The 24,856-nt window shown below is 41.8% G+C and overlaps 1 protein-coding gene across 2 annotated transcripts in view; it reads right to left on the bottom strand.

The window, feature by feature from the left end:
* Window positions 1–24,856, bottom strand: part of stard13b (StAR-related lipid transfer (START) domain containing 13b) — a 68,635-nt gene that overhangs the window by 35,444 nt on the left and 8,335 nt on the right. Inside the window, exons 1-5 of one of the 2 annotated variants that reach the window (XM_056373945.1) lie at window positions 24,555–24,793; window positions 21,982–23,042; window positions 15,965–16,108; window positions 14,699–14,845; window positions 9,563–9,596 (exon numbers count right to left, since the gene is read on the bottom strand). In XM_056373945.1, coding sequence (XP_056229920.1) covers window positions 9,563–9,596; window positions 14,699–14,845; window positions 15,965–16,108; window positions 21,982–22,923 — 1,267 coding nt within the window. In that variant the 5' untranslated portion in view covers window positions 22,924–23,042; window positions 24,555–24,793. Of the gene's footprint in view, window positions 1–9,562; window positions 9,597–14,698; window positions 14,846–15,964; window positions 16,109–21,981; window positions 23,043–24,554; window positions 24,794–24,856 lie in introns of those variants that run through there. The other variant, XM_056373944.1, reaches the window with a different exon arrangement.

The following is a 24,856-nucleotide window of genomic DNA, read 5'->3' as shown; positions in this document are numbered from 1 at the left end:
AAGGAGGAGCTGAGTTTGGTCCCAATCCATTAAAGTGGCCACTAATTTTATTTTCTTAGAGGACCGTCCATTGTAACGTCATGGTTTCCTCCTAGAGTGGAGGTAGTTCTTTACAGAATCATTAGTTTCCAAACAGATAATCAACTACATCAAAGAGAAGAAACATTAAAAAAACCTGCAGATTTTCACATGACTAAACCATTATGTTTATTCACAATCTTCCCACTGCAGCAGTTTCTTACATAACTTGACTTTTTGTATTAAACCACAACACAGCGTGGTGTAAAAATAGAAAAATTCAAAGGTTTGTTTCAATATCAATATGAAACTTTTCCTTAAGTGAGCGCTTGCAGGGGTCAAAGTTTGTATAAAGAGGCTACAGGGATGTAAAACTGGCATGACAAGCGTATGTGGCTATTGTTTCATTGAATGACAAAGCATGTAATGCTGTCAGGTCTGAATCTGTTCAGGCTGCATTGCCCACAAAAATGCATGGGAAAACATTTACACCACTGTCCAGCACCTGGTTTCTATTAGAGCAATGAGGATTTAATCACAGAGGTACATTTCTTTCTCAATCACTCTCACTCCCACAGTTTCTCTCTTTTTCTCACAGAGGTGGCAGATGTAGAAAATAAGCTCATGTTTTATTGATTTTAAGTCATTTTCAAGCTGGTTTTAAGTCTCTCTCTCTCTCTCTTTTTTCCCACCAGGGACTAATTTCCATCACCTTTACAGTGATGTGAAATACACATTAGGGAAGTTTTGCTCTGAGGCTCCTTCACAGCAATCACCAATAAATACAGCAGACAAGATACAGTATACTGTACTGACATTAGTCTCCATGATACAAATTCAAACAGGAAGTTGATGTTTATACTTCAAGATGTCCCAAGATAGAAACTGCTGTAAAGAGCCTGACAAAGACCAAATGAGAAAATGACAGCTGCTTTAAATTAAACCTACAGCAGGGCTTGTGGTTTCCCATCCTATGACAAATGTCTTACATAGAGTCCTGTTTGAAATCATCACAGTTTTGCCTCCAAGGGTCTCATGCTGCTACACATGATTCTCAAAAAACAAAGAGTTATACAAAACATTTCCATTTAATAGAAGACAAACTGCAGCTATCAACATCTGTGTGAACACTTTAAGTGTTCTCAGACTACTTGTTTACGAAGCTGTGTTATGTTAGCAACACAGAAGAAAAGTATTTTTGAAAGAAAAGAAAATCTGAATTGTACTTTCAGCATCACCATCATTGTCTCTCAAAGTATTAGCAATTAAAATTATCACTTTTTTTAAGCGATGCATGTGTGGACTCACTGTAATCACTTTTGTTCACTGCCAACAATTCTGCTCAACTCATCAGCCGTGATAAGCTGGAAGTACAGTGCAGGTATTGTTTTCAAACTGAGACACAAACAAGTCCTGCTGGGCCCTTAACTTTTAAAGCCGGTGAGCCAGAGAGCGGAGAGGATGCAGGAAGTCTGCTCTGCCTCTGCCTGCTACTGCTCTTTGATTACTGAGCCAAATTGTTTAATCAGGTCTGAAACCACAAGAAAGCCGCAGTGCTACACTGCCCCGGGACAGAGCCTCTGCTGTGTTTTTTTTGTTATCTGGGTACAGGTGGAAGTGCACAGCTATGTAAATCTCCAGTAGCATGGTTACCCACGGGTTTGCTTGAGCGCAGAAAGACACGGCGTTCGGTGTGAGCTGTGCCACACGCTCGGCCAACCTGAGGATGTGGAGGTGAGGGCTGCAGGCCCAGCGGAGGCGCAGACTTTTTGCCTCCCTGCAACATCTGGAATCTCCGGGTTTATGTGGGAAATTTGGGAGGCCAGTGACGGAGCCAATGTGGTTACTGTATCTAAACCGACTCTGCGGAAATGTTCTTGGCTTGCAAACTGTGTGTGTGTGAGTGCGCGTGTGTGTGTGTGTAGGTGTGTGTGCAAGAGCACTAAGGAACTGTGAAGTGGAGCACCAGATTTGATAAAGCTTTGGATGAGGAAGGAGTTATTGTTTGGATTCATTTCCAGCAGAGTGGTGAGCAATCATAGAAAAGGTACGCACACACACACACACACACACACACACACACAAGAAGATAACAGGCTCGAGCCTGTTGACTGTTTAGTCACTAACATCCTGGTGTGGGACCCTGCAGCAGTGTGGCCCTTCCTGTCTCATTACTTCCTAAATCTTGTTACTGCCTTCTTCTTCAGTTGGCAGCTGAGTGCTGGACCAACCTGTTAGCTTTTGTGTTGCTTCACACACGCGCACTCACACACACACACAGAGTGCTTGTCCCCTTGTGACTGGCCTGCATCCTGACACGGCTGCCCACGTCTCCTTCCACTTAGTTTACAAAACCCAGGCCTGAATTCCTCAAGACACACACATGCCAACACACACACAGAACACACTCTCACCTTGGTTGTTTTGAGGAAGTTGTTCCCCAAAGGGTTTATTGACTACCTCTTGTCTAATTGGCAGCGTGGGTATAATTGGGAATCAGAACAGTAAATCTGTTTCCTCTCACAGAACATAGAGCATAAAACTGGCAGCTAATAGATTTTCTGTATGAACACACACTGCGCACAATGACAGGATCAAACCAGATGATTTATACTTGGCAATAAATTATGTTCAAACATGACGGGAATCGTTCAACATGATGAGCTCATTCAGTGTAAGGGCCTTGAAGGCATTATTAAATGATATTATGTGCTATTTTATGTGTGATGGCTATAATAATTGTAATGAAAATGTTGAAACTGCAATAAAAACGTTAAAAGATTTCAGAGTGGGTTAACCAAATAGTTTCTCTAATGTTTTCACAACCTTGACAAATTACTGTATACACAAAGAAAAGTCTAGAAATACTACCAGGCTTCTTTTTTTCCCCTCTCTTTCCTTGTCAAACAGCCGGGTTGGCCTCTGCACTCAGGAAACCACAAGTCATTTTCCATCTTTCCATGTGTGGAATTTTTCATGCACTCGTCATGCCAGCAGCACCCTTTATAGTCTGAGCTGGATCTACAAATGACGACTTGCTTATAAATTTAGCGCATGATGTCACTGATCTGGCACCTGTTAGGCAGCGAGTAGATGGGGAGCGAAAATAACGGCACAATCTCATGAAAATGGATTTTCCTGCAGCTATAGGCAGCCTTTAAAATCAACATGTTTCACAATGTCCACATCCATCTTTATATAGTCAAAGAGCTGACGAAAATGCTCGACCATATTCAAACATGGGGGCGAAAAAAAAAAAAAAGAGGTGCTACGTTGCCTTTTCTTTTCAATACCAATGCAACATCTAATGCAGCACACATGTCCTTCGGGCAATAAAGAAGGAAGGACAGACTCTTTGACAGGTCTCCTTTATAAGTTTGAAAAGACTTGTAATCGTCTTCTTGTCCTATTCGCTTTACACAGTAGAAGAGTGTCTCTGCCCCGTCAGTGCACTTGTTTCCTAGGGCTTAAGAGAAACATTGGTTCTTGTGACATTTAAGATTTTCTTCCCTGTTAACCAAAGAGCTTTGCAGCAATGTTAATGTCTTATTTATCTACTTGCATGTAAACTGGAGGAGCAACACATCCTCAGTTGCAGGATATCTGTTAAATCTAGTAGCAGCTATGCTAAATTGTATGAAAATATACCAGTAGACTTCCAGAGAGGGACAGCTGGCCTAAATGGATAACAAGGTGTAATTTGTATAATTGAAAAGTCTAGTCTCATTCGTGTCATACAGTAAGTTTTATACTCCAGTATACAGTTACAAAGAGCCGCAGTAGCAGAAATATTAGTTTCATATGATTAAGTTGTACATTATATGACAAAAGTTTGTGGACTACTAATTATTAAAAGTCTTAAGGTCACGGCAGTCAATGATATTTTAGACTATATTGTGGAAATAGTTTATAAAAGGCCCTTTACTGTTTTAAAATGAAAGCACCCTGTCAACAAAAGTCATGGTCCGTAAAGAAATGCTGCTCCCAGTTTGGTATGGAAGAACTTGACTGGCCTGTGTGGAGCCCCGTCTTCAGCAGCATCCAGCACGTTTGGGATGAACTGGACCTCTGACTGTGAGTCGGTCCTCATCGCCCTGCATCGATGCCGGACCTCACTAATGTTGTTGTGACTGCAAATCCCTGCGGCCCATGGTTTTGGAGATGTTCAAGAAAAAATGGATGTCTACATGATTTTGATCATATGTGTACTTGTTTTGGATTTTGGGTGTACTACTGGACTAATAGACTTCCAAAGACTCAGCTACACTCACCATTTAATGTATCTTCTAACAGCACACAGCAACGACATACAGTACAAAGCCATCTACAAGTGTAATTGTGTAATTCTGGACAAATAGGAAAAAAAACAATACAATCCTTCTAAAATGATCTATTCCTTTAAAACCCCATGGCCTCCGCTTGGGAACTATGTGACACTTAGCTAAGTTTGGACCTTTTCTGTCACAACAAAAAGATTTCCTAATAAAAGCCGCAGCAACAGCAGTGAGGTCAGAACCCAACAGAAACCAGCGAATAACAACAAAGTTAATAATCCTGCTTGGAGCTCAAAACATCCAAGGCTACATCTGATTTCAATATTCACCCTTCTAGCCCCCTTCTCACGTTCAGCATGTTCTGATATCAACAACATAGGTGACTGGCTATTTCATATGTCCTCCTTCGTTGCTAAAAAGCTCTCGTGATGTGTATATTAGGGTCCCTAACAGGCCTCCAGAGAGATTGCAGCTGTCCGGGGTCACAGTCAGCCCTCAGCACCAGGCAGTGACCCAGGGTGAGACTGCATGGAGGCCTGGGCTCTGAGAACAGCTGAGGAACATGCGGGAGTCAAAAACAGAAAAGATAACCCTGCTGTAATGCATTAGTAGTCATCGACATTATATAATACCTTCTGGTGCTTCATCTGTTGCTGCACTGATTTATATAGCAGTGTATACTTATAGGGGCCCCACAGAGGAGTCATTTCACAGGGAGATGGATGATCATATTGGCCAGTCTCATACTGTGGGAGTCACGAGTAAAATCCTGGTGAATGGCTCTAACTCTACAGCGCGATTAATCCATCTCATCGAGGCCTGTATTATGTTTTCTCTGTATAAAGTGAAACTGTCCAGGGAGCTGATATCAGGCAGGTGTTCCCAGGAATAATCCTCAAGATGTGACATGTCTTGAGGTACTGGAAGAAAAAACCCACCGTGGATAGACGTATGAAGAAATGCAGCATCTCCAAATCTAACTTAATCAACAGGTAATTCAAGGGAAAGTACGTCACAGCACTGTTGACAGTTGACCTGTGATGCACACAGTACATCCGGTGCCAAAGCACCTCAGGTCGTACAGCTCATCAGCAGAGGTGTTGCCAAAACAAAAAAAAAGATATAAATCTCACCAATACCGTTTTCTTTTTTCATTTTCTGCCAAGTGGTCTTAGATTGACACATTCTTCTTGCTTTACACCCCACACATTCAATATTTAGTTCATCTCACTTCCACAGTCTGCCACACATGCCAGAGACACTTATCTCAATGCCAAAACAGTCTGAAGCTTGATTTAAATGATCCTGGAATCAGAATCAATAAAAGAAACAAGACAGCATCTGGCAATCAATTTGACACCGACTGTGAAGGGAAAAAAAAAATCGATAAAACACTTAAAAACTTCCCTTTTTTCCTCCTTTTTCTTCAGCATTTTAATGGGAGTCATCCATGCCAAAGTGTGAGTGAGAGAAGGCTTTACTTCACTTTCCTTACAAATAGAAAGAAGCCTCCTGGGGATACACAAAGTTTCATCTTTGTTTTTCTTCTAATCAGTGGCAGGAGATTTCCTCACTGAAAGTAGATTAGCATATTTATTCAGACAGAGGATCTGTGTAAATGCACACAGTCTGTTTGAAACCGCAGGGGCTGAGTGGGAAGCCTTGGCCTGACAGCTCAGGGCCAGAGAGCACTGTTTAAGCCTCACTTGTGTCATTTTCCTCCAGTCTGGCATTTGGGAAGGTGATGTTTATCATAACAAAAGCACATGAGCATTTATTTAGAGTAACTGCTTCTCCTTGGACTTCATCACTCCTTCTACCCTCTTTCTAATAAACACAAATACATTTACAAACTATATATTATCTTGGCACGAAATCATAAACACATCCATTACAAAATCTCATGTCTGCACTACTAAATTCATTTTTGAGGCCCGACAATAAATGCAAAATGCAGCTTCATCCTCCTCATCTCCTCTGTATCTGTGACAGGAACCTGGCGGGAGATGCAGCTTTCAGCATCACAATGTCACTTCAGATTCATTGATTCTGTGATTAGCGTCAGTTAAGACAGCAGGGTTTTGAGGACGAACGTAGCTGCTTCTTCTCACCAGAGGAAGCCATTAATTTCCGCACAGCAATTAAAGAGACTGTAGGGAATAGATTTCCATACAAATTACACTGTGTGAGAGGGAATAAGACACTTTTGGCCCGGCAGCCACTCAAGACTTGAAAAATGCTCTGTAAATGTTGAGTAATGCCTTCAGAAAATAAACATTTGAGAGGGAGGATTAAGTTTTTTTTCCCCTCCATAGACCAAATCTTCTCTGAGCATATCCATATGTGGTTTAAGGATGGAGCCAAAGGAAAAACAAAACAACAAGTCAAGAGGGCTAAAAGGTCTCCTGTTTTTTTCCACTGCTTAAATAAATAAAAACAAGTGAGAAGAATTTTGAAATCCCCTAAACTATTTTTGAAATCTCTGCTCACTATCTCATTTCTAAAATGGTGCAGTGCTTATTATCAGCGTTGACTATAAGACAAACAAGTGGGCCATTGTTCAACAGAATCCAAGGCTGTTAAAAGCACTGCAGTGATGAGTGAAATGTAAAGGAATGAGAGTTTAAAAAAAACAAAAAAAACAAAACAAAACCACTAGCGGCTCCTGCAGGCTGCACTGCTCCTTAAATGATTTAAATGACTCAGTGGCCACCTTTGTGACTGAACAACCAACATTCATCCAGCTCTTAGGATTCAAGTGTTATATGGTGTGGTAATGTTTGATAAACTACACAATAAGCCGACCATGCATTAACAAGCGTGCAATGTGCATGCGAAATTGTACATGATTGCAGTAAATGACACTGCAATCATGCAAACACTGCAAAATTGTCCCTAAAAGTTCAATTGGAAGACTGTAAAAAAACACATTCATGGTTTTATGAATATACAAGATTTTAAATGGATGTAGTTCCCACACAAGGTCTTTCATCTTTCTATCGTTACCCAGAACGTTTCATTTACTGGCAGCTGTGTGGTGTGGTATGAGAAGCAGAAGCATATGAGAGCAAAAAAAAAAAAAAAAAAAGAAAAGAAAAGAAAAAAGAGGCACATAACATAATACCAACGGTTTTCTCACTGCTGCTTTGCTATTCTGGATCTGGACCCAAAGAATGTGCTTTCCTCTCCTGGACAATGTCATTTTAATGAGGTGGACAGTGTTGTTATGGTCGATACTGAGAACCATCTGGCCGTCTCGTATCCGTGTCATAAAAGAGGTCTCCTCAGCCCAGCTGTACCTAATGCGCCTGACTCTGTGCCAGCTTTGTCCTTTTCACAGCATCACTCTACAAGTTATTCTATCACTGGATTCCAATTGAAACCATATGTTGATTTCATTTTTTTTGATGGTTAAATGAAGTTGACAGTGACACTGCCTCTGGTCTGGTTCGTTTAAGTCAAGATAACCACCTAAAACAGAAAGCATGTGGCTAAATCCACGGTTTGCTACGAAAATCATATGGTGGAAAAATATAATGATAAATGTCTTTGAAGAAACTCTCAGAGCCGTGTTGACAAATATGTTGATGTTATTCACGGTGGTCTCACACTCAGGTTTCCAAGAATTACAGTTCGGAATGACCAGTGATCAGTGACAGCGCATACCCCATACACAACAGCAGACCACACATTAGTTAACTGCTGCATAAAAGTGACATGGAATTTTTCCAGCCTATAATGTCCACTTGTGCAGTACCATCATACACAACAGAGGTCATGTGAGAGTGCAACCTGAGCCTAAAATGGCATCTAACCAAATCCCACAGCTGCCCCCCAAGGGCCGCATAACACCAGGCGAAACATTTCCCCTCAGCAAAACAGAAACAATGATCTGGCACGCTGCCTAATTTTAACTGCATACCACCAAGTGACCAATATGTAGAAAGGCCTTTAAAATAAGAGACTGTGAGCTTGGACATTCCCGAGACACCGGCTGGGAGGGAGGGCGGGAGCTCGCAGACACCTGTGGCCGTCCATCTTATTAACATTGTCTGAGGCCTGAGTAATGCACCCCGTGCAAAACAGGACGCAGCACAGGATCAGCTTGCATGGAGATTTTCATAATGTGCCAGACAGCAGAGCAGCGCTCCTTCAATTACAGTACAGCACTGACCGCACACTGATGCTGAAAAGACTCCCTGAAACTGATCCAGATATAAAGTTCTGTCAAAAACACAAAGAATTCTTAGACCCAGGATGTGAAAAGAAAATTTCACAAGGCAACAGCATCTAAATTTTAGGTTCCCTTTCCTTATAGCATTTCTAAACGCCATTGAATTGCCCCGTGAAAAGAAATTATATAATATACAGGGAGATCTGGTGCTTATCCAGATACATCTGTGTTTATAGTCTTAGTTAAAATGGATAGAAACGGGAAGGGAACTTCTGCAACCTGAAATCAGTGCAAAGTCTGGATTGAATGGACAAACCTTTTCAATTCCAGTGAAAGTAAATGTAATGGTGAATGGACTGCATTTATATAGCGCTTTTCTAGTCTTAATGGCCACACAAAGATACATATATGACATATTTGCTACAAGTAACATTCACCCATTCGAACAGTGCTTTCTATATACACAGCACATCTCGATCACACACGCTCATGTGCCAATGGTACGTTGGGGGCAATTTTTGGGGTTCAGTATTTTGCCCAAGGACACTTTGACATGTGGACCGGAGGAGCCCGGACCTCGAAACTTGAGCCTCGAACCACTGACCTTCTGATTAGAGAATGACCCACTCTATCTCCTGAGCCGATGACCATTACATTCAATTTAATGCAGTATAAATATGCAGGCGAAGCATGCTGAGGTTTAAAAGTCTCTGCCAAACAGATGCGTATTGATTGAGTTTTCTAATATCCAATTAGTCACTAATGTTACCACATTTACTCATTCATTTTCTATACCTGCTCCATCTTTTTAAAGGTCCATGGGTGCAATCCCAGCATGCACTGAGCAGAGAGGAAGATAAAAACCCTCTGGGCAGGATGCCAGCCCATCACAGGCTCAAGACGGACAAAAAAGACACACACATTTTAGATTCTCCTCTCTACCTGAATTGCTTGTTTGTGGAGGGTGACATCTACACAAAGATGGAGGGTTAGGTCCAGAGATTAAAACCAGCTCATTCAAATGACAGTGTGAACTTCTGAGAGCAATATCACCACACTGCATCAAAGAACGTAATATATAATGATATATTCTTACCTGCACCTGCTGCGTTAGTCATCTTATTGAACATCTACAAGACAAAAGAAACAACAAAATGTCAGTAACTGTCTCACAGTAAGTCGCTGTTTACCTTGATGTCATTTTGAGCTGAGGATAACTGAAACCACTGAGGAGAGGAATGTGAGTGGCGACAAAAAAATTGAGATATTTGGCTTTACTTAAATGTAGCTGAAAGCTCAGAAAAGCAATTCACATTATTTGGCTGTGGAAACCATTAAGAGACACACACACAGTTCCCTAAACTCAGGGATAGAGGATGTCTCTGCGCATTCTTCAATAGTGGAATCACTGCTGTAATGAGAAAGTCAATAAAGAGTCTAAGCAGCAGTAATGGTGGCATGATTTAGCACTTGTTAACTCTGCTTGTCAGCCTGTTATTACCACTTATCTATTGTCACTGCAGCAATAATATCCCAGATAATGAACTAAATAAGAACCAGGAGATGGAAGCTCAAAGGTTGAAGGAAATTTTACAAAACCGTGCACTGTTCCCGGAGAATACTGTGTTAGTATCGGAACAGCAGTGTATCTTTGTGTTATGTGGAAAAGGTAATAGGTGATTCATACTACCTGTTACGGCAAAATGAAACTGAACATTTACTTTAAACTGCGGGAAGCACATCTCTTTAATCTTAATCCATGATCATAAAATGACATGCAGAGGGTGGGGGAGTGAAAGCGTCTTCCTGATCTGGACCAGTCAGGATCGCTTCCTTTCTCTTCCCTTGCCCAGCTCTCTCCTCCATTTCCCCTGTGTGCCCCACCGGTCTGATTTACACTCTTGTTTGCTTGCCCTGTTTCCACATTTTTCCCCCCCTGACAGGGACAAAACGCTGCATAAACTCCCAGTCTGCCTGCTTGCGATACTGTTGACCCTTCGTCGTGACAGTCAGTTGGCAATCAGCCCACACGATGCTGATTCAAACTTCTATCAACATATTTGCAAAGGTTTTTTCTTGTTAAGTTGGACTCAACACAATAAGTCAGTTGTGTACTGCATGTTTCATGAAGGCCGCGGACCCACAGTGTTGTCATGGAAGCGGAAACGCTTTGCGCTTTGCGCTTGTAAAGAAGCACTTGGCCGGATGAGCGACCTATATGGCTGCCACTTCGCTGTGACAACAAAAAAGACCTGATTCGTTGGATTAAATAAGACAGGTGGTTTTGTTTGCGCGCTATCCGTCTTCGTTACTTGCTTCTTGGCACTTCTTGGCCACATGGCAAATGAGAATGGAGGACAGTGGAGGCACCTGGCAGTCCTTGTTTGATTTATTCAAATCAAGATGAAGATTTAAAGCGGAGAGAAAGTCGCAGCCAAGAAATTTCTGGCAGGTTTCAGCCCTGAACCACCAGGGGTGTCCGTTAGGCTCCGGGGTTAGCTGTGGGTACACGAACCCAACTCTCTGACTCTTACACAACAGAGGAATGAGGAAAATACAAAAGCAGGTCATAAAAGTATGACTCATACCCTTATATATTTATATATATATATATATATACACATGTATATATGTATTTTTACCTCTGTTTAAACACGGTAGAGGTCAGTGGGGCCTCTGAAAACTATGAGGTGCTGCCATTGATGTATTCCTCATTATTGACTGTGAGATTTGGCACAGTCTGGCAGAATTTCATCACATATCTAAATACCTCTGTAGTGGAGTTCAAAGGCTGGGTTTAACGTACAGAAACACTTTGGGTCATTATCTCTGTCCTTTAAAAATCATAAACTACGTGTCTTTGAGGAGAGGGAGATAGGATTTTCGTCTGTAAATATGATGGATCTGATAAGTTAGTCTCCAAAGAGCAGCTTTAGACCCAGTTTCAGAAATAAACTTGTGAAAATTAGCACTCCAAAAACCAGATGCTGGGCCCCAGAGGAGATGTGCCGATTTGACAAGACTTCAAAGACTCAAACACATCCCTCTCCCTCTCTCTCTCTCTCTCTCTCTCTCTTTCTCGCCAGCCAAGAGAAAGTATTTCATACTGGTAAGCCCTGACCCACTTTAAACACACATTGTCCTAGTTCAGTCCAATCGCAGTCAGATGGTAGACACATGTCCAAGGTTGCAGGTCAGGAAAAGTGACATCCTCCACGGAGGAACAGCACAGCGTCCCATTCAGGGCTGTTGTCAGAGGGACAACTTCCCCTTGCTTACACCAACAAGGATGTTTATATGGAGTGACAGGTCTGTGTGTGTGAATGATGGCTACTGTCTCAGCACAAATGACGCCCTGCCTAAGAGTCAACAGGGCAGTTACACGACCGGTCAGTCCAAATGACAGAGCGGGGTGTCCTCTGTTCTGCCCGTCTCTGTCAACACCAATTAAAAGTAGCAGTCCTCAACCCAAATATGTCTCTATCCAGCAATAATAGAACAACGTGAACAGCTGACCTCAACAAGACTGCTGGACAAGGTCAACACAACTAATTCATATAATACACACACAGAGCCTGAGATTATGCTTTCACAGTCTGAGCAACTGTTTAAAACTCAAAGACATTTTATGTACAATGATAGAAAAGAAAAGAAAAGAAAAGCAGCATTTGATGTATTAACAGACTTGTCGGTCAGTTCGAGAGTGATATCATTCTCAGAGGAGTCAGAAAAAGCACTTCTATTGTGTACAATATAATACTTTTACTAAACTAAACCGAAACTGGGAAATTCTTAATTTTACCTATTCGCTATTGGAACGTTTCAGGACGGTTCCTGTCTGTTGACAAAACGTGCATACCATTTTTTTTTTTCACTCACTGTGAAAGTGATGATATAAGAAATAAACAAAAACAAGAGAAAATCACATTCCAGTTAAGATTAGCTCTGCCTGCATGATGTGCAGCAGATTGAGGGAGATATGAGGCACATTCCAGTTGTTAGAGCTCGTACAGAGGCGGGAGGGAGTCCAAAGTTTTTTCGGGCAGGTGCCAAAAACTTCTACCAGATACTTCCATAAAACATCTCCCAGTCAAGCTGTAACTGCCTATTCAAACAGGGTGCACTAGCTCACACGTTGGGCCGGTTTATTCTTAGACTCTGAGACTGTGATTCAATCTGTATCGCATTCTCGCTCCCTGCTGTCAGAAGTTTCATAGGGACTCCAGAGCTCTTATGTAAGAGTTAGAGGGTACAGAGGAGAAAAAAAAAAAAAAAAAAACTCTCTACATGTGCAATACAGCTGACATGTCGTTTCATCTGTTTTCGGAAACTCTGCAGGGTCACGACTTAAACCAGCGCACATACTTAAAGGAATAGGACATTTTTTGTGTAATACACTTATTTGCAAGCTGCTGGAGAGATGAAGTTCATGGTGCAGGGAATTTTATTAATACTGGAGAGAACCAGGCTAACAGTTCCCCCCTGTTTCCAGTCCTTATGCTATGCTATGCCTTAAGCTTGCAAGAAAATATACATAAGCACTGCGATATACATGAAAGTCATTATTTTAAAAATAACTGGAAAATAATTATCATTTGGAAAATCATGAAACAGCAACTGAGTAACATGTGATCTCATTAAACTCAAGGTTACACTGCAGCCAAAATACTCTCGTCTTTAGCATCTGTCAACATTCCCAGCTGTCCTCAAGCCGAGTTTTAACCTGTGCTGCTGTCATTTCAAGAGGTAGTTATGACTTCTACAAAAGAGACAGGTGGCATCTACTCTGAGAACCAAACTTCATCTCATCTGAAGTACCCGGTGCCTTCAGACAAAACAATCTCTTCTTTGAATCTCTGATCTAATTATGCTCAACTCTGTCTCGCCCCAATCTTTCCAGCTAAATAAAACAAAGGCTTAATACACCATTGAACTTATATCACAAAGTAACAAGAAGGCAAGATACCATTAAATGATATAAGGAAATATACTGTGAGCATTAGCTTGGCCGCTCGCAGGTTTCTCTTATAAGCAGGTTGTTTGCCATCACGCTGCAGCGGAGCCATGAAGAGAGCACAAAGCACAAGCTGAAAGGCTTTGAATTTAAAGCCGCCTCGCATTCTGCAAATCTCCCAGTTGTCTGTTTCTTTTAGTGCTGTTGAATAGTGACATTTATATACTTGGTCCAGGCGAAGTGAGTGATGCTTGTTTATGAATGCCTAAGCTGACCTTATTCCCAATGCAAACCTCAAATATTTACAGATGCAGCGGGGGAAGAGCAGCTGCAGCGGCGAGACTGTCAGAATTTCAGCTGAATGGTGATGAATTTATCTTAAAAAAGAAATCTACTTCTGCAACGTGATTTACCCCCCTCCATCCCCCACCCCCACTCCCTTCTGTCAACACAGTGATTGTGCCACAAGGGTCAAATATGTGATTGTGAAATGTAGGTTTCACAGAGTGTAACTTTACTCATGAAGAAACTGATAAGAATGCTTATGAAAATATTTGGAAGAGGATGAATCATCCTTCATTCTGTTTTTTCTTGCCAATCTCTCATCAACGCAAATCACAGTGGTGCCTTTAACTCCAGCTGGTAAGTGTGAATGTGTGTAACTGTGTGAATACGATCAGGGCATTTCTGTGAAAGACAGTTTGCCCCTCAGTGAAACTACCCTGAATAAATCAGTGTTAAATAAATAAATAAATAAATAGGTGTATAAAGGACTTGAACATTTTGTCTGGATCTGGATGATGATGTACTGTACAGCATATTTTCAGGAACATAAATCATGTGGCTAAAACAAGGATGTAAAGCAAAGTTCTACGACAAAGGACTAAAATCTCTAATAAAATTTTGTTTGATTAATTTCAGATCAAAGTAATCCAGCGATGAACACTTTATATACATGAAATGCTAATTTAGGATGAAAAATTCCCAACAACAGAATTAGCAGGGAGAAATACTTTGTGCAATGCAGGAAGTAAACAGATCATGGCAGTCACCCAAAAATACTAAAGCCAGATTTAAGCTGAAAAAAGAAAACATGTGCAACCAGTTGTGGACTCGATGGAATTTAACAGCTCACAGGCGTAAAGATGAGAAGTGAACCACAGTACTGTATGGAGAAAGTTTACATATATTGTACTACACACTACTTGTATGATTTCTTATTGATTAAGATAAAGTGCTGGAAGCCTGCAGGAAGCTGTTATGGTTAGAGAAACCTACCGTCTTCTTGGTTCTTGCCCTTGTTCCCACTGAGGCGCTGCGAGGGGCAGAAGATCTGCCTTGGCTTGGACATTCCCCTCCGTCTGCTCTTTGGAGAACTTGGTTGTTCGGGGTTCGGTTTGAAGTGGACTTTGAAACAGCACCCCACTGCAACAACATCACAACAACAATCAGGACTGGGTCTGTCTCTGTCTGGCCGAACAGACTGGGACAGGATGGTCTCAACGGTGGCCAGGGGAAAAGAAAACAAGAGGCTGAGGTCAACGGCTGGGGAAGTGAAATCTCCACTCTCAATTCAGCTTGACAGAAGCACACAAAGGAGCCTGTATTTGTGGATCTTCTTTTGAGAGGACAGAGATTATGACCTTGTCAAATATCCCAGTAAAGATGTCTTGTCTTGCCCAGTCGCCTGTCATTAGTTAAAGCAAGTGATAGTGAATGCCTGGGATGGTTATGCAGATGCCTGGGAGGCATGTAAGCCTCTGTCAACCATTCCTAATGGACCAAATCATACAAACTCGCTTCCAACACAACAGCTCCTCTGTGTGACACATACATATGGAGTCCGAAAGAGCACTTTTGTTCCTGAATGCTAACTCCAGTGGGATATTTCATGAAACATGCCACCATGAGAAGAGCCCTGTTTAGGAACAGAGTGGCATGGTCCCAGCTCCAGCTTCAGAGGCACAACAGCTGTCTGTTCCTGCTGCACCATTCAGACCAGACTAAATCACTGCAGACTCCAGTATCACATCTGAGAGCTGCAAACCTACATCATAAAACAGACTCGACTCAGTGGGATACTATAAGATGGCCTGACAAAGCCCATAGTGTCACAGACACACTATATCCCCATATCTCACAAGTCCCAGACATGTGAGAGACTCACACAAGATCAACACGCTGTATCTTCCGCACTGGGTTTATGGGTTACCACTGCTTGATTTGAGAGAGCTTGTTTGAATCTAGACCTGATGCGCAACACTTTTTTAAAACTATCCAGGACATAAAATTCTGATGAACACCTGTCGCTCAGAGGTCCAAATAATCCAATGGGATTTTCTCTCGACAGAGCAAAGTAAATTGATTTAGTGAAGTTTAAAAAGCATGACCAAGTATGCAGCATACGCTTCACAGGAATGCGTACAGTACCAACCGTGACAGCGCACATACCATTAGGTGCTGGAGGTTGAACTTCTGCGGCTTTATAAACACAGAATACACACAGTTCATTCTTGGTGCCAGGCTGTGTGAACACAGTCTCACCTGTTTCTTGCGGGTAGTGCAGGGTGTGTCGGAGGGTGACGAGCTCGCACTCAGAGCCTCCTCTATGTCAAGATTAAGTTGGTCCAGTTTCCTCATCAGATGGCTCATTGATTCCGACCAGGGAGACTTGACCTGAGGAGACTCCTGTGGGTAATCAGGGAAGAACCAAGATGAGAGAAGACAAGTCACCCTGTTGATAGAGTTCTGTGTAAGACCCAGGGCTGATACTGAAATGTTAATACACTTTTGGCTCTTGTTTTATCCCAGATGTCATTGTTTGTTTTGATCACAATTATTCAGACTTGTTTAATCCTGTTATTTTAGCATAAACCCAAACATAATGTTTTGGATTTTATTTTGATATTTATTTTATTATTTCCCCCAAATTTGGCATTTCCATATATTTGTGTCACATTTTATCTGGATCTTCAAGTATTTTGATGTTGCCGTTCAAAGCATATCAGCTTTTTTTGTTATTACCTTACTAAATCAAATCAACTACGTGCATAGATTATTCACACACACATTTTAACATAGGCTACACACACTCACAGTACTACACACAGTTTTTTCAGGCATTAATTTGATGTTAATTCCAAGCTGAGCTGTCGACTAATTAAAATTGTTTGGCATCTTAATTATATGCTTCAGCTAAACTTACATCAAAACAAAAAAGGATTTTTTTTTTTTACTTTCAAACCTGCAGTAAAAGTAAAAGTGGAAGAAATCAGCTTCATTGGTTTGTCCAGTAACTGGCTGCCATCCGTGTCAGACTTATTTGACACATGAGAGCTTTTAGGTAAGGTGAGAGCATCTGTCAATTTACTACACTGCCCTAAACTCAAACAAGAGTTACAGGGAAACCCAAAAAAGTATCTTGTAAATTGCAGATGCTACAGCAGTGGACTGTGCTGCTGCCACACATGGAAATGTGATCTCCTCAGCCGCTTCTCAGGGTGAAAGAGCAGAGGAGGAGGAGGGCTCCAGACATGTATGCCATACAGACCATGATGGAATTCCCTGCACTGGCTTTCACTACTCCCCAGACACACAGTGTATATAAATAGACCATCCTTACACAGACAGGAGCTGTGTCTGAGGATCTGGAGGTCCAGCCTCATAAATCAGCAGGATACACCTCAGTCACCAAAACATAAATTAACATTGTTTTGAAGCGGAGAGATATCAGTGTGTGTGTGTGTGTGTGTGTGAGTGTATGTGTGTGTGTGTGTGTGTGTGTGTGTTCTGTGGTCCTGGAGAGGGTCACATGCTACACACTCTTTAACAGCATCATAGTGGACCCTGTTCAAAAATCATAGTATTAAATCCTGGAACTATTGCGTAGTGAATTTTCTGGAGGATTTCTCTTGTGGGTTGATCCAAAGTTTTTGACACAGTCGTAACAACATGTATTTCCCAGGAAGCTCCTTGACATTATAGAGCTGTCATCTTGATTGAAATGTCCTTTCTGAGTTGTATTCACCAAGGTGCTGTATCCAAGAAAACACCAAGATCTCTCTGAATTCCCTCCAGGCTTCACTGCATTGTCGAAATTTGGATTTATTTGGATGAAAACAACCGAATGAGAAAACAACATGTGATGCACCAAATTCCAGGCTTCAAAATGTCTCCTGCGGATGACATAACAGACAGCTACTTTAATGTTGATTGACTCCGACCTACACAGACAGTTCAAATCCCAGAAGTGACAATCACTGAGCCAGCACCAAAACAAACGGTCAAAACAAACCCCAAAACAACAACAAAACCATTAATTCATTTCCTGGAATTAAAACTAAGAAGTGTGACTGAGCCCTAATTACTGAAGGCCACTTCTGAATCAAGTCATTTTTCCATTTATAACATTAAGCCTCTACATGCACAATCATTTCATTGAAGGGACTTGTTAATAACTGTTCTGATGGGAAACCCCCACGATGTCTTGGACAGGGCGTCGTCCCTGTGCTTTGATTTTTTTTTTTTTTTTTTTAATTTGGAAACAAATATGTCACTTGTTTTAGTATTTTCATTGATTCATTGTGGTTTGACTAAAAATATCCAGAGCAAGAAAATAGAAATCGGGTTCCAAATGGGGACAGGCCATCCTTGTGACCTCTTGTGAGAGTGTTTGTAATCACTTTACAATCCATGGAGTCAGAGACTGTATGAAAGAAAAGCCATTCATTCACATTAAGAAATCACAAACAGTCTCATGAGTTTGGTTACATATGTCTGGGTAAATATGCCATAATTTGGAACATGTCAGTATGTTTCCTACAAACTGCCAAGCATTCTCCATGAGGCAGTACATTTTAATTATATGATTAAGGCACAAACAAACTGATATCATGTTGCATTCTCTCCAAATTATGAGAAATTAAAGTTCTAGACAGCAGACGGTCCATTCAGCCTGCTGACCACCCAGGGTCAGCTGACTGGCACTGGGAGAAAGTGCCTTTTTCCCCTCAATCCCTGAGGAATGACCTAAATCTGGCCAATCCCCTGCTGACCTCTGAAGCCTGAGGGGGTCACCCGGGGTCATTGAGAGGAAAAAATAAAGCTTCCCCTCTCTGCTCTTGTCTGCCTCCGAAGCGTGGCAGTGACCAGGGACTGTAAAATGTTTGACACTGGATCAGCATGTTTAGACAGCTCAATCCTCTGTGTCTGCCAAACGTATTAAAAGGCCTTGACATACTTGTATAATTTGGATATGTTGATGTCAAGAAGATGTAAGAACCGCCCCAAAAACAAATACAGACATCAAAACTTTCCTCAAGGTGTAAGATTTAAAATACGACACCAGGTCAAAGAAATTAACACTGATTCCTAATTTTGCAATTTCTGATTCCATCTTATATTCCCCAGAGAGCTGCTCAACTGACTGTCATCACAGAATGAGGACAGATAGCTTATTCATATTTATGTAAATCAGAGACATAAAGTTGTGGTAAGAGTGTGAACATGACTTGAGCTTGTTTCACAGAGTACCGCAAGATGTGACAAAAGGATGTTGATATGGTTGGTTATGTGGTTATACTGTAACGCTAAAAATTCAAAATCTGACCTGTGACCGGGACATTTAAGAAAGTCACTGGATCTCCTCTTTATCATCCTGACATCAACGGAAATTAGTGAAACACCAAGTTAAAAGACAAGAGAAGTGTGTGCAAATTAAACTCTTTTTTCACGGGTTCTGAACAAATCCTCATGACTACGCCTCAGTGGGTGTACATTCCTCCAACTGAAGTTAAGCTAGAGACCGGCCGCACTGTTATGAAGCGAGTATAGGAGGAATATGTATTCACTTACAGATCTGGATGTAAGTCACTGCGATGGCATGCACCGATGCTGCTGAGAAGTCTATGAGCAAGAGATTGAAAGGATTATTTAAAGTCTTCAGATAAAGAGCGAAAGCCTCTATAAGATAATTGTGGGAAAAAAAATCTTGATATTCTGGGCATAAAGACTGAAAACGTATAAGAGGAGGAAATGGAAGAAGCTGAGCATCTTGTGAGCTGGACTAATTAACCCCAGGCGTCAGACAAACGCAAATGGAAGAAACAGATGCCCCCATTCTTGCATATGCTGAAGCCAAATCTGGAACACATTCACACTGTCTCTTTTCAGTGACATCCCCACAAGGTGCTGTTTAGGAATGTGGGCACTTCTACTTAGAATGAGACAAATTCCAGAGGAGGCTTGACGCTCAAGTGAGACACTACCCTTGATTCATCTCTTCGTGCCTTTCCCCTCGATCCGGCCCCGGCAATTGTGTGGAGCCCTCATACCATGGCAACTGAGCTGGTATGAGTCAATCCTTTAGATAAATGCATTAATGTTATCTTCATGGGACAACAAAATGTGAGCTGACTATAACTTTATCAGCGCAAATTGGCCACATTGTGAACCCCAACACAGTGGCTTTGACATGGAAATGAGGAGTTAAGTGTGTGAGCTCTGGGCTCGGTGCCTAGTCTGCGCCACCCACAGAGAGTGCCCAGAGATCACCATGGAGGTATCCAAATGTAGCAGCCGGTCATGCGAAAGGGCAACGGCTACCTGGCTACTTGGAGGAATAAATTACACTCTTAATATCCTGCGATGCAAAAACACCAACCGAACGCAGGCACAGACATATCTGCAGAGTGGGACAGATATGGTGAAGAAATGTTTATTTTTGGGGGCATTTAGTCACAGCTGAGCTAAATGATGCAGGCAGGGGGGAGTCATGAGATGACACAGAGTGGAAACACTAGGCATACAGTGCCCTCATATGGTTAATGTTAACAACTACATCCGTGCGCTACTTCATGAATTTTGTCTTTATGCCTTCATCTACCTTATCCTGTCTTCTTAATTCTCCTACTTACAATCAAAATAACTCATTTATGATGAATATTGGTACAGTTGCTCTTATTTAGCCTCTGTCTCTTTCCAGGTTTCCACATTTCGTCTTCTGAAATCAATGGACTTCTGTTCTTTCCCAGCATGTTGCCTGAAATTGAAGTCTTTCCTACAGTGATGCCCACACTGCAGTCCAGCGTATGATAACAGAGCCTGTGGCGCGATACTGTGAAGAAGCACTGACCCGCTGTCCTTTGATAATATTTACAACAGGCTCCCTGGATTCCCTGCATTCTTCCACTCTTCTCCAAAACAACCCATTCAGAGCCGAGTGTCATTCTGCACATAAAGCTGGCATTACCTCCAACATCCAACCCAACCAACACACAGGGGGGCTAATCTCCACCAGCCATTTGCTCTACCCTGTTTACATGTGGACTATTATCTGCAGACTGTTTACAAAAGCATGACAGTTATGTGCAATCGGATCTGCTCCCTGCAGCTGTAACGGGAAACATGTAGAACAGATTCTAAACATATTTATGAATGTCCAAATAGAGAGTTTAAATGGGCAATAAAGAACACGGATGAGAGGTTACAGGATGGTTAAAACCAAGGTCAGGGTAGAGGTTATGTGAAAAGGAGACTCAAATGTGCCTTGACTTGTTGACGAGAAGAGAGACGTTCAGTAATTGAAGGCTAATGCAGCCGGCGATGGGCTCTGTCAAAACACCGCTGCCTGCTGAGGGAGTGGAGAGAAAGCAGAAGCTGTTTGCATTCCTTCTGGATCTGTGTTTCACCAGTACGAATGTGAAGTCGGTGTACTCCCACACACTTACACCAGCTATCTCACAGTGTAATGATGTCAGCTGCAGGTAGCTGGCAGAGATCAACTCTTACGATTTTGTCTTTTCCGTCTTTGAACCAAAGACAGTACTGAAGTTAAAAAATGTCACTACAAATCCATTTTCTCTAAATGTGCTTTCTGTATTTTTATACAAATGCAGACAGTATGTTAAGTTTTTTACCCCACTTCAACTGAATTTGGGGTCATTTGTTCCTTAAATGCAACTTTATTCTACCCCTCCTTCAATTTTACTTTTTAAAATGTTTTATTATTATTATTTTATTTTATTACTATTTTATTCTTTTTTTTTTTTTTAAATGTCCATGTGAATTTATTACATGTGAAATACAATTCACATGTTTGGTGCATGTGGAACACCATTTCACATGTGCTAAATTCACATATACACACATGGTTTTCTTACATAATGGAAACTGGTGTAACGTGAGATATTTCACATTACACCAGATGTGAAAAGATCAATCCCACATGTGCTTTCAGTAAGGGACAAAAATTGGATGGAAATTGGAAATGGGCTTTGGCATGTAGTAAAATCACAAATGCAAATATAGTATTTGAACATTTCACATGTGATATATTGTATTTATGTTATATTAATTATATATGAAATGTTTTGTCTTGTCTTTTTGTGGTTCTAAAATATTTTTCTAATGTATTTCTAAAGCTTTTGTATTTGATAGGTGCTTTTATGTCTCTGTCTGCAATAATCTTGTGTCTAATTTCTTTTTAGTTAATAAGTGATTATACAACAGTGTGGAAACACCTTTCATTAATTGTGGATGATTTTAAATCAGTAGTCGCGTACCTCTTTGCTGCCGGTTTCCCCCTCTGCTTCGTAACCATTGTTGCTGGCTGTTTGATTACTTCTCCTCTTCTGTTTGTCTTTGCCACTGCTCCTACATCTGTGATTGACAAGGAGCTCTCTACTCTGAGACAGCTCTGGAAACACATCGTTTTCGTCATCCTCATCACCCTCATCGTGACCATCATCGTCCTCCTTTTCCTCCTCCTCCGGTGAAGACTCCCCATCATCAGAGCTCTCATTGGCAAAAGCATGGATGTCACCTCCGGTGGTACAAGTGTGGTCAGAGAAGGTGATGGAGGTCAGTTTGTGCTTCACGATGCGTGGGAGATCCAGGACTCCCTGGCATGAATCAGGGACAGATGTGGGGCCGATGAGGGGAGGAACAGAGTCTAGATTGTGGATGGAGCACGAGTCCTCTGGATGTCTGTTGACATGGCCATTTGAGATTGTCTCTAAACTCTGGAAGTCTGTTTTCACACACCCACAGTTCAAATCTACCGTCTGACCAGCATGATTATAAACCACCTGGTCTGACTGACCGTCTATGATAGGAACAGAAAGTGGAAAGTTACCGCAGCAGTCTTCATTTGAGCTAGGTGATGTGAACACAATACCTGCTTCTTGAAGCTGAGCTGAGGTCAGTGGATTCGGGCCAGGGGATGCTCCCTCGGGAGCGATTGACACTTGTCCGGGCTCCTCAAAGCACACAGCCTCAGGAAATTCAGTGCTGATATGACCGACACAGACAGAACTCTTCTTCAGCTTGGTTTTGTCCTGATCCGGCTCCAGCAGCGAGCAGCTTAGGGCTTCAGGGAGACAATCACCCCTTCTGAGGTCTGGTGAGACGTTATCTGAAGACGACTCCTGTGTCGAAAACTTCTGTGATCCTAAAACTGTCCGAAACGGATGTCCCTCCAAATTCACCACAGATGGAATCTCCATTTTTGTTTTATTCTACAGTTTCTCATAATTCAAAACATAAATCCACAGGTATTTGTGCTTGATGTATCGGATGGCCATTTTTTATCCAAGATGCTCAGTCAAACCGCACAGCAGATAACCTGAAACAAAAACAGAAGTGAAAATATGTGAATGGAATGTAACACATCTGAAAAACAGAGAGATGAAGATCATTTCACCACAGTAAAGGTAAAACAAGAAAAATCATACGTACTCCTCAGAGTGCTTCCGTATGTTTTTGCATCCTGTGGGTTGCTAAGTGTCAGCATGCTACCGGAGTTTAATGTAAAGCTTCTAAATCCAGCTCAGAACAGCTCTGAGTACGTGCCATCCAGCCAAGACTTCGCTGTGAAATTCAACATCTGGCTCAGGCTGGGCTGTTCAAGTCTGGATCTGTTTCACACACGATCACAGTGACATCACTGCACAGAGGAATCCGACTGCTCTTCCCCACTAGGTGATTTACTACACACTACACCATTCATCAGGACAGAAGATGTCCCTGGTCGACTGTGGTTAACATCCCACTCACCCCTTCATTAAGCCCTTCTCTAAAACACACCTTCGACAGGTCTGAGACATCCGAAGTTCACATGGAAAAACAAACAATTCCACTGATGTGACAGAAAGACAGACGGATTATCTTCAACCACAAAGACTTTCCTAAGAAGACGTTTGCAGGTGAGATAACAGCGCAACTGAACCAGGCAACTTCCAAAACAAAGATAACCTACATGAGACCTGCAGAGTGAAATCAGCATGTTTTTCCCCGCATGTTGTAACAGCTAAACCCTTGATTGTACAGATGGAAGCCGAGAGATTATTCTAGAAAACAATCAGTTATTTCACAGTCCGTTAAATAAAACAAACCTACAGTAAGTAAATGTTTGGTAATTTTGTACACGTGGGTCTCTGCTGTTACTGTGAGAAAGCTGCACTTGGCAGCACCTTAACCGTGGCCTTGAGATACTTGACACAAAGCAACACCCACACAAACACGCGTATACGCAAACACACTCTTTTGCCTTCAGGACACAGGCAGATAAAGCAACCTCGGTAGGACAAGGACAAAATCCCACTCGGAGGATACTTGTTATAAATCTGGCACAATGATCTGGCTGTATGGAATTCCATGTATTTGCAGTTCCATACAGCGACATTACATAATAAGTAAATTAACGCTGTATAGAGCCTCCTGTAAAACCTGTCCTTACATGGTGAATGTGAAACCAGTGTACAGGAGATTAGGGTTCCTTCCAAGAAACCCCTCTTTTAAAAAACACTATGCAAAGAAGGTCTCATTATTCTCAGATGAATGCAGAGCAGATTTAAATGGAGGGAAGAAGTCACAGAGTGAAAATGAACTGGGAGTGTTAACTGGCAAGGCAAAAGTACAACTTATTTAAGAGAGTGAAAAAGGCATCCCGTGTTGGAGAATTGTCAGCAGAAAGGTCATGAACAAGTCGTCTCACGTAGGAACAAAATATAATATAATGTTCTCAACTCAACTCGGAGTAATGAGGAGAGGAATTGAGTTGTCGTTTGTCCCTGCACTTGTTTCTCCAGATCCATGTGTCAGATTCAAAGGAAAAAAGAAAAAGCAAAAGACTCACCTGCCGGGTGGAAAATAGTTGTCTGTGTTGCCCTAACTGTCACTGAGCTCATGGCAAAACAGTGGCAGTGAGGCTGGTTCCTGTAGGAGCAGAGAGGATTGGACAGCCGCTCGCAGAGCCACACTTATGTCCCCATAGGCCTATTCTGCTAAAAGGCAAGCTTGTCATCACAACTATCACCCCCCCTCCTTGTGTGTTTCCCTGGGGGCCTGTAGGAGTGTTCAGCTAGCAGTGACTAAACCATTCAGAATATGCGTAAGAGCGGGCAGAATGTGTACTTGTTGGGAGATGGAAAGGGGAGG

The sequence above is a fragment of the Seriola aureovittata genome, chromosome 4, assembly GCF_021018895.1.
Source record: "Seriola aureovittata isolate HTS-2021-v1 ecotype China chromosome 4, ASM2101889v1, whole genome shotgun sequence".
NCBI classification, from domain to species: Eukaryota; Metazoa; Chordata; class Actinopteri; order Carangiformes; family Carangidae; genus Seriola; species Seriola aureovittata.
This window is presented reverse-complemented; position numbering and strand designations above follow the sequence as displayed.